At 33.9% G+C, this 13,814-nt stretch overlaps 1 protein-coding gene across 2 annotated transcripts; it reads left to right on the top strand.

Annotated features, from left to right (window-relative positions):
• Positions 1–688: 688 nt before the first annotated feature.
• LOC109244387 lies at positions 689–13,578 on the top strand. Of its 2 annotated transcripts, XR_002070690.1 has the most exons (5): positions 689–1,014; positions 3,172–3,407; positions 4,632–4,717; positions 13,001–13,033; positions 13,166–13,578. XR_002070690.1 is itself a non-coding variant. In XM_019411470.1 (4 exons), exons 2-3 carry the CDS (start codon positions 3,180–3,182, stop codon positions 4,689–4,691), a joined length of 288 nt encoding a protein of 95 aa, XP_019267015.1. In that variant the 5' UTR covers positions 691–1,014; positions 3,172–3,179; the 3' UTR covers positions 4,692–4,717; positions 13,166–13,578. The 2 variants fall into 2 exon arrangements, 1 of the variants encoding a protein (XP_019267015.1); XM_019411470.1 differs by lacking the exon at positions 13,001–13,033 and having other exon boundaries at positions 691–1,014.
• Positions 13,579–13,814: the final 236 nt, after the last annotated feature.

Raw genomic sequence — 13,814 nt, 5'->3', positions numbered from 1 at the left:
CAATTTTTGTTTTTTGGTCTTTATGGAATATTTTAATAAACTTTGTATGTTAAATTTAACGATAATTATGAAAAAAAACCAAAAAGGTTCCATCAAATTCTAAAATTGCAACACCAAAAGTGCACTTGACATAAAAATAGACCAAAAATTGCTGAAATTGCACCTCAAGAAACTATACTGTGCACTAAAATTAGACAAAAACTGCATCTTTAAATATGAGTTGCTATTAAATTTTTTTCACGGCCTTATTACATATTTGACAGAGGCAAAAAATACTCACTTTTGCAAAAGTTAAGGATTAAGGTCCCGTTTGGCCATAAGTTTTGTCAAAATAAATTTGAGATTTATTTTCAAAATTCATGTTTGGCCATAAATTTTGCTCATATTTTGGCCAAATCCCAAGTCAAAAATTTCAAATTCCAAAATCAGCTATTGAGCTGAATTTGGGCCAAAATCCCAAAAATTAGGAATTATATACCGGTTTTTTCAAAATAAAGTTGGAAAATATGTTTTGAAAACGTATGTCCAAACACATTTTCATCTTCAAACCAAACTTCACCCAAATCAGATTTTTCAAAATAAATTTGAGATCTATGGCCAAACGCTAGCTAAAACTTCTCAAAGTTTTTAAGGGATTATTTTAAACCTACCCCAAACATAAAGGACCATTTTTATCACACTCTCCTGGAATTGATCAATCCAATATGTTTTGGTCACAAAATAAGGGGTATGTATGAGATAATACCAATTCTAAAGGGCTCAATGTCACATTCTCTTCAGCGTTTTCTTGCAAGTACAAATCTCCAGGGAATCTCTGCTTTATAAGCAGAGATATCGTTAATTGTGGATTCTAGATACCGTCCCTACTAAGAAGTCTGCAAACATAGGTTTTGCGATCGGCAGTTAGAGACGATAGTGAGTTTCGTACTATTTTTGCGTCCACAAGAAATTCTGCAGAAGAGGTCTCCGTATCCATTGTTTTCTCGTGTATTGCTGCAGTTTAGTTTTGTACAGGTATTTAAACTTGTTCTCTGAAATTCTATTTTCTTTGGTAATATTTCGAATTTTGAATGAATGGAAGTATTGAAGGGGTAAAATTGAAATATGGATGGTTGCCTACTTATCAGACATATGTTGTATTTGTGTATCATAGTTCTCTGCGTAACCACAATTTATCAAAATTCAAGTTTTCTATTTATCAGTTTAGGAGATTGAGTTTAACAGATTAATCAATTGTATTGAAGGTTATATTCAATTTTAATGGTACCTCTGACTATGTTTGTGTATTTAGTTATTTCCTTTTAGTCATACATTTACACGACCTACTTTTTCTCTGGTTTTTCTTTCTTATGTTGTATATAATAGAAGAATAAATGCAACCAATGTAAATGAAGGCAGAATGTTTTTAGCTTTCAAGTTTTTGAAGAGTGATAGAGCGTAGACTTAGGGACACTACAAGAGTGATAGAGAACCAGTTTGGATTTATGCGTGGTTGTTCCACAATAGAGGCTATATTTTTGCTAAGGAGATTGATGGAAGTTTATTATGAGAGGAAGAAAGATCTATACATGGTAATCATTGACCTAGAGAAATCATGTGATAGAGTACCTAGAAAGGTCCTTTGGTGGGTGTTGTAGAAGAAAGAAACTTATATTAAATTTATAAATGTCATAAAGGACATGTATAAAAGAGTTTTCACTAGTGTGAGAATAATAGTAGATAAAAAGGAGTTTCACATAACCGTGGATTTACACTAGGGGTCGCCATTGAGGTCATACTTGTTTACCCTTGTTATGGACGAGCTAACCCAACACTGTACGAGATGAGGTGCCATTATGTATGCTATTTGCTGACATATAGTGCTAATTGACAATACCAGTAAAAGTGTCAACCAAAAGCTTGAATTATGGAGAAGCACTATAGAGAGTAAAGGGTTTATGATAAGCAAAAGTAAGATTGAATATATGCACTGCAAGTTTAGTCAACATAATAGCAAAGTCGAGGTTAGATTAGACGGGATTGCGGTTCCTAAATATAAACATTTAGATATTTAGGCTCGTTGTTTTAAGTGAGTAAAATGATAGATGAACATGTTTTACATAGATCAAAATCGAATGGTTGAAATGGAGTTGTTCTACCAGGGTGTTATGTGATAAAATGATGCCAAAGGAAAGATAAGTTCTATAAAATAGTATAAGACTAACAATATTATATGAGAGTGAATCTTTGGCCTTTAAAGTCCATCACATCCACAAAATGAGTGTTACAGAGATGCGAATGAATGCTAACATGGATGTGTGATTATGTGAGACTAAGCAGTAGTAGAAATGACCACATTCGCGAGAAGGTTTAAGTAGGTACACATCAAGGATAAAATAAGAAAAGGTCGCATGAGATGGTTTGATCATGTTCTGCATCGACTGCTACATGCACCGGTCTATAGATAGAAATCATGGTGAGTGTGAAGGTGATAAAAATGACCAAGGTAGACCTAAAATTACTTAGAAGTAAGTTGTCTCGAATGACCTACCATCTCTTGGAATCCATGCTGATTTTGCAAAATGTAGTGCACGAAGAAAAGATCTATATAGACGACACCTATTAGTTAAGAATGTGTTTTAGTCATGTTAGCACTTTTACTTTACGTCCTATGCTTTTCTAGGGGTTGTTTAGCCGTCAGAGATTTATACATCAACAACAACAAACCCAGTGCAATCCCACACGTGGGGTATGGGGAGGGTAATGTGTACGCAGACCTTATAGACCCCTGGCTCAAGAACGATGAAAAAGACACAATAAACAAACAGTAACAATGGCTGTCAGAGATTTATACATCAGTTAAAACTATAATGAACTTCTACTACTTTTTATTTTGGATAATATTGGCCCGAGTTAAGTTTATATGGAGTAACATGGGATGAGGATTCATATAGCCGATCTCAACTCGTTTAGAACTGATGCATAGTAGTTGTTTTCTTAAAATTATAGCTAGTTGATGTGTAATATCAAAACCTCAGTAGCGTGGTATGTTAAAGTGCGTTTGCTGTCTCTGTTCTGTACATATATAGGCATCTTAGGCAGCCAGCATAGAGGGGTGAAACTTTGCCTTCTTCAATATTCTCTTTTGAGGTTCTGATTTATCCTTGCATTAATCTTTCTTTTTATCTATAGGTGGTTCAATGGATCATTTCTATCAAGTTAATCACAATATTGCCCTAAATCACCCCAAAGGTGGCCTCCCTAGCACCCAGTCTTCTAAAGATTCACTGAAGCAGATGGGGTCTGAAGAGAAAAGGGAAGCAGTTCATGAAGAAATGAAGAGAATGAGCAGACTTCCACCTAGCAGTGCATATGCCACTCATCGGATGCGTGTCCTAAACAAAATCCTGCAACTTCTTTCTATTCAGGTACATGGTGCATACACCCAAACCCCTCCCCCCCCTCCCCCCAAGAAATGGGATGGGGGATGGGGGTGGGGCATATGCATGTCTAGGATATATGGTTACTGAGATCTCTTTCTCTTGTTTTATAGTAGTCTTACTTTACTGTTGTACACTATGGGAAAAGGAGACTTGTTTAAACTTCTTATTCGAGCACATCTCATGTCTTGCTTGATGTTTCATTTCTGCAATGCTACACTATCCAGGGTTGAATTCACTGATCACGGCCTATTGTCATTTATCTGGAGTGTCTCAGGCATTTGATATATGGTCTTCAGCATGGCTTATTAGTGACTTCTACTGCTATCTTATGGATTTATTCAGCAGAAAATACTTAGAGGGCTGAGACTTCGTGTATGGGGAAAATGCCTTGCCATTTACTTTCTTAGTGTGCTCCATGCCTAAGTATCACCTAAAGTTGTCGGATTCTTGGCATTTGGATCTTCTTACAATTTTGGGTAAATTCAAGGCAATAGAAAGAGATATTTCCTGAATGAATTCTGCTCTATATCAGTTGATTACCATTAAAAATTGCTAACTCGATTTTGTGTATTCAAAAAAACAGTATGAATTTGCTACCACCGCAGATTAATAGTAGTTTATGCACGAAGGAAAAGTAAATTTTCCTGAACAAGTATGGATTTTGCCTCATATAATAGAGATAGTCTCTTGCTCGTTTTAGGAATCCTCTTGATCCTTCAAAACAGATTGGCCTATTTGTGTTCTCCTCTTCCTTTAACATACTCACCTAAAGGATATCACCCTTTCAGCTCCTATCAGAGAAGAATTGGTTTGATTGAAGTTCATACCAGACCCAATATGTATATCTGCTTGTGGTTGTGTTCCTTTTTGCCCACGTGAAAATTTTGGCACATTGTCTGATCAGTGGTCAGTTCTAGTCAAGCAGTTATTCGGTGGGCATACAACGCTAGCACTATTTGTTTATAGGGTAATTGTTGGAGAAACCGGTATAGAATTGCTCTGTTGTTTTCTGGTCTTTCATGTTTCACAATCATGATTTGTACAAGAGCAAGTTTATTTTTAGGAGGAAGAAAACATGTATCTCTACAGTCACTTGACTCCTTGCTAGTGGATGTTGTATCTTATAAGTGTATCATAGATTTCTTATGGCTTTATGTTTTTTTAAACATATGGGGTTTTCATGTTTTTATTATCTCACATTTTATGCAGAGAACCACTTCACAGGATGAGGAGCTGGAATTGCTATTTTCCGGGCTCTCTCTAGGATGATAAGAAGCAAATTTCATATTCCAGCGGTTAGTTTATCAGATTATTCAGTGGTTCAATTATGTTGCTTACTTCATCTTAGGCTTTGATTGCATCTTTGGTCTCTTTTCGATGTATCTTTTTATTTTCTTTTGAAACATTTAGCATATTAACAGTAGATGTTGTTATGGTTGTTAAATAAATTATACTTGTTACATAATAAGTTTATAATTAGACTTGTTATCTCAATTACCTAGTGCATAATCTAGCAAGTCAAATTCCGGCAGTTGATTTTACCTTGAACTTTTACCTGGAACCTTTGGTTCCAGGTGAATTAATGCTGGAAGTACCAGGGCACAAGCACTGCTCTATTGCTAAGTTTGTTTATTGAGCTCCTTAACTTGTCCAAATCAGCAAATTAATTGAAAGATTGAGCTCCTTATCTAGTTTATTGCTGATTGCTTTATTGGCTGTTTCTATTAATAAAAGTGCTTAATGTACCATTTCACAGGAAAAATATTGTATCATCTGTAGTATGCATACATCTTTTCATGAAAGTTCAGAATTACAAAATATAAATAACTGTTTTTTCATTGAAGATGATTCCCAGCTATAAACAGGAAGGAGAGGAAATAATTCTTTCTGATTAAATGCTCAAGCTAGATTACTTCCCTCCCTTAGCGTGTCACGCTATGCTGGAAAAAGCATTGTTGCTACCTCCATCTTTCTGGTCTTTCCCATCTCTCTTTTTAGTCTAATAAACTTGAGAAAGATGCATGATAGAGATCAGCAGCTAGCTAAGAGAGCCAGCTTGAATTCATGAAGTCAATTTTATGTTCTAAAGCGACTTTGAAAAAAATTACGTGAATGGGTCGCCTTTCTCTCTTGCTTCTTCTTTTCTTCTTTTATGTTTTTGATTGGATGGATTATTTATATGTGCTCTTTGTCTATGATTTGCTATCATGGTTCTTAAAATGGAATCAAGATGGAAAATATATTGGTTTTCCAGTTAATGATGGGTAACTATCAAAATAATTTGCTTTTGCTTTTGTTTCCCCTTTCCTCACTATATTGCCTGCATATTTATCCAATTGACAAAGACAATAGCAGGTTGGTGATTCACTACAAAAATGGAAAGTCTTATCTTATCTTATTGATGAGTTCCCTAGTTGTGTGAAAATTTCCAACTCTCGTCTGAGTTCTTTATGTTATTTATAAGAACCTTTAGAAAGATTGACTTAGCTTGATTACCTTGCAGCTATTATGAAGTTGAGGAGTGTTTGCCCTAAGTTTATGAGGAAACCAATGAAGGAGCTGACCAAGAACTTGAACTATAAGGTCACATATCTTGGCTATGTTTTTTAGGAGAATGGCAGGAAAAATGAAGATGTAGCACGTAAATTTAAAATAGGATTTCTGAAATGGAGTGTTACACAGCAGGAACATACCTACCAAACTACCAAAGTGAGTGGCAAGTTTTATAGAACAGTTGAGAGACAAACTATGTTATATAGGAGCGTATTAAAGTCCCAACATATCCATGAGAAAAGTGTTGTATAAATGTGGATTTTAAGGTGGGTGTACTGTGATACAAAGTTAGACGAGATCAGAAGTGATCACATACGACATGGGGTGAGGTATCAGGTGGAGAATAAATATGAGACATTTGCTTGGGAATGTTTATGCATGTTCTATGTTGACCTTCCAATGCACTAGCATGTAGGTGTGACACTGTGATGTTTGAAGATGTTAAATTAGGACAAGTATACCTAAAATCACTAGGAGCGAAGTCTTAGAAGCCCTACTTTTTCATGGAATACATGCAAATATAGTTATACATTAGACATATTTATATTTAGGTCTAGTATTTGATAACAACAACACAACAAATAATTGCCTAAGATGCGATGTCATTTTGGAGTACTTGCTTCTTCTATTGTATCCACATATTCTTTGTCATCATCCAATAAGCCAAGTGCATAACATGTATTTCTAAAAGTGGGATGGTCATAATTGTTGACTTTTTAAGGTCCTCATAACATGTTGGACCTTTAATGGCATACACCGGTAATCTGAGATAATATAGCTCGTCAATTCCCGGCGAAACAAAGAAAAATCCTCCCAATAGAAAATGCAGAAGTTTCTCTTCTCCATCTTTTCAATTTTTGTTTCCACACAAACTTAAAGAGAATTCTGCATAAGTTAATTCTTCTGTTGTAGGCAATGTCTTATTTGCCTCAAACTAACTTAAAACTTTGATTCCTTTAATCATCAATTGCATCATCATCAGAGAATATGATATTCCGTTCATTTGAAAGATAAAATGCTAATCTTACCACAAAAAGTTTTCTCAAACAACTTTACATGGTGATATATATCGACAATCATAATACATATTGATTTCATCAATATTTGATTAATCTTCCTCATGTTCACTTTGAGAAAAAATAGCGGTGACACAATCATGTCCTTTATTAACATACTTAAATAGTACTTAATGGATCTTGATTGATTGCACCATTCCATATTAATACGTGCATCATACTTTGATAATAAAAATCGGTTGTGCGGCACCACATACCTGCTATCCAAGTCAATACCATCTTTACCACTATCTTTTCTTTTATAAACAGGATAACCATCTTCATAAATTGTGGCCGACTTAACAAACTTTTGTGAAAAGTGCTTTGTACATCTCTTATTCTGCATGCAGTGAGAAGACTTCTAGTAGAACCACATGGGCCATGCATCATGAAATTTTGCACAGCCTTATAATAATAAGGATCATCCAATTCATCTAGTATTTCTTCTGAAATTATTCATTCAATATCTTCAGCAGTGAGATATTGATTATGCTAATGAAGGAAAAACAAGATCTGAGCATGAGGCGGCCCTCGTTTTTGGAATCATTGCACCGAAAAGAATTTATTAGATAAATAAATAGTTGAATCCTAAGTTGCTCCGACACGGCAGTTTATGTGCCGCACCCGTGTCGACACGACACTAGTATGGGTGTGGGTATAGGATCCGTACCGGATATGGTTAAACGATTTTGGGTACTTTGACCATGATGGACGGAAAAATTCGAGACGAGATACAATTTGATTCCAGAAATCAGAACCAAAACTAGGGTAAATTTGAAGAAAACAGCATACCTTATCTAGGAAATCAATCCTTTACTTATCTACAACTTGAGATTAAAAAAAAATCTACACTTTACAAGCTATACATAAGTTTGCCACAAAAATTCTCATTTTAGAGACATTTTTATATTTTTGAATTATTTTTAGCTAGATCCCCGCACCCGTATCCGTACTAGGATCCATATTCCTGAATCTTAGAATTTACATCTCGAAGGATCCGACCTCTAGATCCGCACACGTGTCGGACACCCGCACCCGTATCCGAGCAACTTAGGTTGAATCTATATTTTAAAAACATTAGCTTATGTAAAATAAAAAATTGATTATTATTTTAGAAGTTGAATTGTATACCTGCTTTTACTTTCCCAAAACTAATTGTCTTGCAAGTCCTTTATTAAGCGATCTAATTTGATTTTGAAAGCCCTAATTAAAATGTCTAGACGATCCTATAATTTAAGACCCTACTCTTTATAAATCTACGGATCATAATCCACTTTGGGTTGCAAGTAAATGTGATGAAATAATTAGGGTACTTGTCTGTTTGCATATTGCCATAGCATCTTGATAATTTTGAAGCATGTATTGTGCACCCAATGTAAAGTTGGACAAGAGAATTATCATTTCCTTGAGAAGGATTAATTTCTCTATGCAAAACTGCATCTGCTAACCCTTTATACATGTGAGCCCTCAACTGTTTTTGATGAATCCTAATAACCACAATTGAGAAGATCTGATCATTGTATATGCATCAACCAAGAATTGCTGAAATAATCTTTTGGAGAACAAAATCGTTGGAATTCAACCTTTCTTTCTTAAAGTTTGTAAAGAAAATATTCTTGCATGCTGATACATTGTCTTCCTTTAATTGATTCATTATCTTTGTTGAAGGAATTAATATCCTCTCTGTGGCCATTTTCACCATACGAAAAAAGTAAAGGATATTGCCGACCTAATTTATCCTTTGGGTTTCAATAATTATATTTTTGTCATCTAGATAGTTCAAATCCTCTCGCCACCAACGCAATAACCTCAAAAACCGTCGGTAAGTTGTATATTCTTCTGTCAGTGCCCCTTTTCCCTATCAATCTTAAGTCTAATATTGGAGCTTATCTTTTCTTGAAATCTATTACTTACCATTCTAAATGTCTTGGCCAAGATATTGCGGCTATCAAACATTTGCTTCAGATCTTCAACAATCTTATGAAGTTTTTTTAATGATTTGACCACAATTGCGAAGAAATTTTTTTATGAAATTAATATCACTGTCTTTTGATTTAAAATCTTATTTACACATTATTATTCATGAATGATAAAATACTATCCTCACAACATGAATTTTATTTTTCATCTTCATTCTTTGCACAAACTTTGGGGTGGATCCCACAGGTGACAATAAACTTTCAATTTGATGATAATTCTGCCCAAACAATTTGAATATTCTTGGTTCCCGTGTTTGATTGATAGAGACATCAACCTTTCCCATTGTTATGTAAATGAGAACATAGAATTATAACTTCTAATATTCTATTGAAAATGGTCACTTTTAGGACATGCGTAAAATAAGAGTTGGAGAATAATAAGCTATATGTGAATGCGAATACTCTTTTAATAAGTTTTAAAATATGTTTTCTTAGCCCGATCCAAACAACAGGAATAGGTGCATTGACGAGACTTTAAATGAGGCAATTCAGTCAAATCCATAACTTAATATCTAGCAAGTAGTTTTTGGTATGAAATAGAACTAACTTTTAGTTGTATTTTTTGTTTTTGTGTTCTGAAATCATGATTATAATCTGAAGACTTAATTCCTTGTGTTATTGTATTGAGTTGATAGTATGAAAGTTATTAAAAAATTTATAAATATCCGAGAACTACTTTTGAACTTTTATGCTGCTATATTATATAAATAATGATGAGAACGAATTTGTTAATGTTTTATGTAAGTTAAGTGAATGAATAAAAAATTTAATTGTCAATTTAAAACAATAACACAAGGAATTAAGTCACTTCAGACTATAGTCATGATTCCAGACAACATAAACCATAAATGCAACTAGAAATTACTTCTGGTTCATAAAAAAATTACTTGCTAGAAATTAAATTATTTGACTAAAGTATCTCATTTAATTTATTGTAGATGTAGCAATTCATGTTGTTTGGATTGGGCTAGAGGAAACATCTATTTTGTTTTATGAAAAAAATATCCACATTTCATATATATTTCATCATTCTCCAACTCTTATTTTATGTTGGTCCCAAAATTGACCATTTTCAAGAGAATATTAAGAGTTATAATTCCATATTTTCATTTACATCAATGCGGGGAAAAGTTGATGTTTATGTCATCAAACATAGGGACCAAAAACATTCAAGTTGTGTCTGGGTAGAATTATTATTAAGTTGGAAGTTTATTGCCCCCCCCCCCCCCCCCCCGAGGGATCCACCTGAGTTTGCATAATTATATATGTACGATATAAAAATGAAGTGGAAAATAGAATTGATGCTATGAAGTTAGTATTTTATCATTCCTAAATAATAATTTTGCAAAGGATAAATGAATTGAACGGTGCCTATTTAAGTCCGCAATATCCTTTACTTTTTCTATATGGTGAAGATTGCTACAAAGAGAACATTCCTTTAGAGGGAGATGATGAATCAATTCGAGAAAAACAATGTGTTAACATGCGAGAATAATTTGCTTACAGAATTCAAGAAAGGTAGGATAAAGTTCCAATGATTGTGTGTTCCAGAAGATTATTTGAGCAATTCTTGGTTTATGCATATACAATTATTGAATCTTCTCATCTGAGGTATATTAGGATTTATCAAAAACAGTTGAGAGATCACATGTTTAAAGGTTAGCTGAGTAGTTTTACATGGAAAATTAATCTTTTTTCTCAAGGATAATTTTACCAGTCAGCTTCACATGGGTGCATGGAATATGCTTAAAAAATATCAAGATTCTTTGGCAATATGCAAATGGGTTGGATCCCCTAATCCTTTCATCATGTTTACTTGCAACCCAAAGTGTCTCGGGACTCGTAGATTTGTAGAGGGCCTCATATCTTGCTTTTTCTTCATGAGCATAATAAATTTGTTGCAGATATTGTTTGAGTAATATCGAAAGAAATACTAGATGAATTGCATGATCCTTATTATTATAAGATTGTGTAAAATTTCATGATGCATGACACATGTTGTTCTGTAGAAAATCTTCTCTTTGAGTGCAGAATGAGAGATTTACAAAACACTTTCAAATAAGTTTATTGAGTAAATCACAATTAATGAAGATGGGTATTCTGTTTATAAAAGAAGACGGATAATGGTAGAACTATCGGAAAAGATGATATTGACTTGGATAACATGTATGTGGTGCCGTAGGATCGGTTCTGATTATTAAAGTATGGTGCTTATATTAATGTGGAATGATGCAATCAATCAAGATTGATTAAGTGCTTGTTTAAGTATGTTAATAAATGATATGATTGCGTCACTGCTTTTTTTCTCAAAGTGTACATGAAAAAATTCATCAAATGGTGATGAAATCAATGTGTATTATAATTATTGATATATATCACTATGTGAAGATACTTGACAAATATTCAGCTTTCCTTTCACCATAGAGAACCTCTTATGGAACGACTAGCATTTCATCATCCTGATGAACAACATGTCATATTTTCTATTCTCTGATCATGTTGCCAATAGACTGAGTGTAAAGGAATCAACAGTTTTAAGCTGGTTTGAGCAAATAAAATATTGCCTGAAGCAAGAGAATTAACTTATGTAGAATTTCCTCTTAAGTTTGCGTGGAACAAAAATTGAAGCGTTGAGAGGAAATAAAACTTTTGTATTTTTTGTTGGAGGCTTTTCTTCATTTCGCTTGGAACTAGCGAGCTAATATTATCTCAAATTATTCTTGAATGTCATTAGGTCCAATATGCTATGGATCCTAAAAAGAATCAACAATTATAACAATCTTACTTTCAAAGATGCATATTATGCACTTGGCCTATTGGATGATGACAAAAAATATATGGATGCCATAAAGGTTGAAAGTAACCGGGGAATGCTGTAATATCGTAAGCAATTATTTGCTAGGCATATTTACATTAAGTCTGGTGTTTGACATGAGTCTTTTTAGTTTCTTAAAAGATTGTACAGTGGCAAGATAGGTTTGACGTTTTGATAATTCGTGGTTTTAGAGTAGCTCTAACATAGTAGACAATTATCGTGTTGTAAAATGAAATAGTTCCTAGTATAGTAACGGGTTTAGAAGATTCGTATAACCTATATCAACTAGTTTGGGATTGAGGTCCCGTCTTTATTGTTTATTTGATTTCTTCCTTTATTTGATTGAATGTCTTGAAAAATTAGTTTGTCCTTGAAGAATTAACAAGTTAATGAATGAATGAGAGGCATGAAAACCCTGAGAAGCTCAAAATTCTTGGAATTTTTTATTTGGATTTGTGGCCTTAGAAAATGATTTGATGATCATGGTTTCTATACCTTATTAGATGTTATCTTTAGTTACGCTATTCAAAAATAATCTCATTGGTTTCCCTCGAATAATTTCATATGAAATGAGTCGCAAACACTGTAATATTCCAAAATGTCAAAGCATGAAATTTTTTAGGAATCAGAGTTTTGACAGACAATTCTTTTTGCCTTACAAAATTATTCTAATCCTTGTCAATTTCGTTTATATAGTGTCATCATTATTTCCCAATTATGGTTATGTTGCTTTGCTTAGTTATAATCCTTAACCCTTATGGATAGGTTAGTGTTAGTCTTGCTATGCAAGTTTGGAGGAATACCAATGCAATAAAATGCAGCGAGTCTGACCCCCAAACATTGGTTTTCTGGCATCAAATACGTGTGTATATTTGTTTAGTTCAGGAAAGCTTGTGAATTATTAAAGCTGTGACAAGCCAGCATCCTACATGTTGAGTATCAGCTTCATAAGTAGGCAGAGGGAGAGTTGACATGTCTGCAATGTCTTAATTTTGATAATGATCTGATCCATATCTAAAACTATATGCTATTCTGGATTTAGACATAAGTTATTACTGTAGTTCCCTCTGATTTCGTTGTTTACTTTAGGGTCCAAATCCAAATAGATAGCGGCTCTGGCTTTTTATGATGAATTCCTTTGATGACTTTTTAGCTAAAACATCCTTCGATTTACAGAAATTTTTGGGTTCGTTCAATCAAACATTTCAGGTAACCTTTACTGGCTATTTGGTTCCGCTGCCTACCTGAGTGTGTTTCTTTGTTTCCTTTGCCTCCTCTGTTGTTGTGCTTTGTATATATTCTTCTTGTAGGTGTGACTAGAGTTGCTTCAATCTGTTGCAGGTGCATCTGTAATGCTGCTTAAACTTTTGGTAGGTTTGGAAGTTGAGCATTGAAGAGTGGTTGTGGTTTCAAATCTGATGGTCATCCTTTATCCTGCCTTTACATATATAGCCTCCAACGCTGTACGAGGGGAAAAAAGGAAAAAAGGCTTTCGTTGGTTTTGCTTTAGGAGGTGCATATATGCAAAGAAGGTTTCTCAGGCTAGTATCATATATAGCTGTGTTGTTGTTAATGCACTTTTCTACACATCGTTATTTGCTGTTATGTTTTATTATCAAAAACACTGCCCTTATTGTAACTAGGCAATTTTTAAGTCTTGCATTCGTGAGCCAAGCGACTATGAGTCCTACTATATGATATAATAAATTCAATAAAATTATATAAAAGTCAGTTCTATGTTTGCTTTGATTGGTCATAGATTAGTACATTGATGTAGTTTTTGTTTTTTTATAAGTGGATTCAAACTGAGCCTAAAACACCTCAGTGGGTAGTAGCAATTAAATTTGTGAAGTTTTGATGTATAGATGTGGAAATAGTTGTTACCCTCCCCCCCTCTTATTCGAACTGATCCACAAACACCTGTGGTCAGTAGTAACATTATGTTCTATATGCACATGGGAAAGATAGTTCCTTCTTTTTTGAGTTAGAA

The sequence above is a fragment of the Nicotiana attenuata genome, unplaced genomic scaffold (assembly GCF_001879085.1).
Source record: "Nicotiana attenuata strain UT unplaced genomic scaffold, NIATTr2, whole genome shotgun sequence".
Lineage (NCBI taxonomy): Eukaryota > Viridiplantae > Streptophyta > Magnoliopsida > Solanales > Solanaceae > Nicotiana > Nicotiana attenuata.
This window is presented reverse-complemented; position numbering and strand designations above follow the sequence as displayed.

What these genes read in the sequence shown, in the direction of transcription:
- LOC109244387 (XM_019411470.1), top strand. Translation starts at nt 3,180, where the DNA reads ATGGATCATTTCTATCAAGTTAATCACAATATTGCCCTAAATCACCCC. An exon ending in TGCAACTTCTTTCTATTCAG is followed by an intron (nt 3,408 to 4,631) that starts GTACATGGTGCA and finishes CATTTTATGCAG; the next exon opens with AGAACCACTTCACAGGATGA.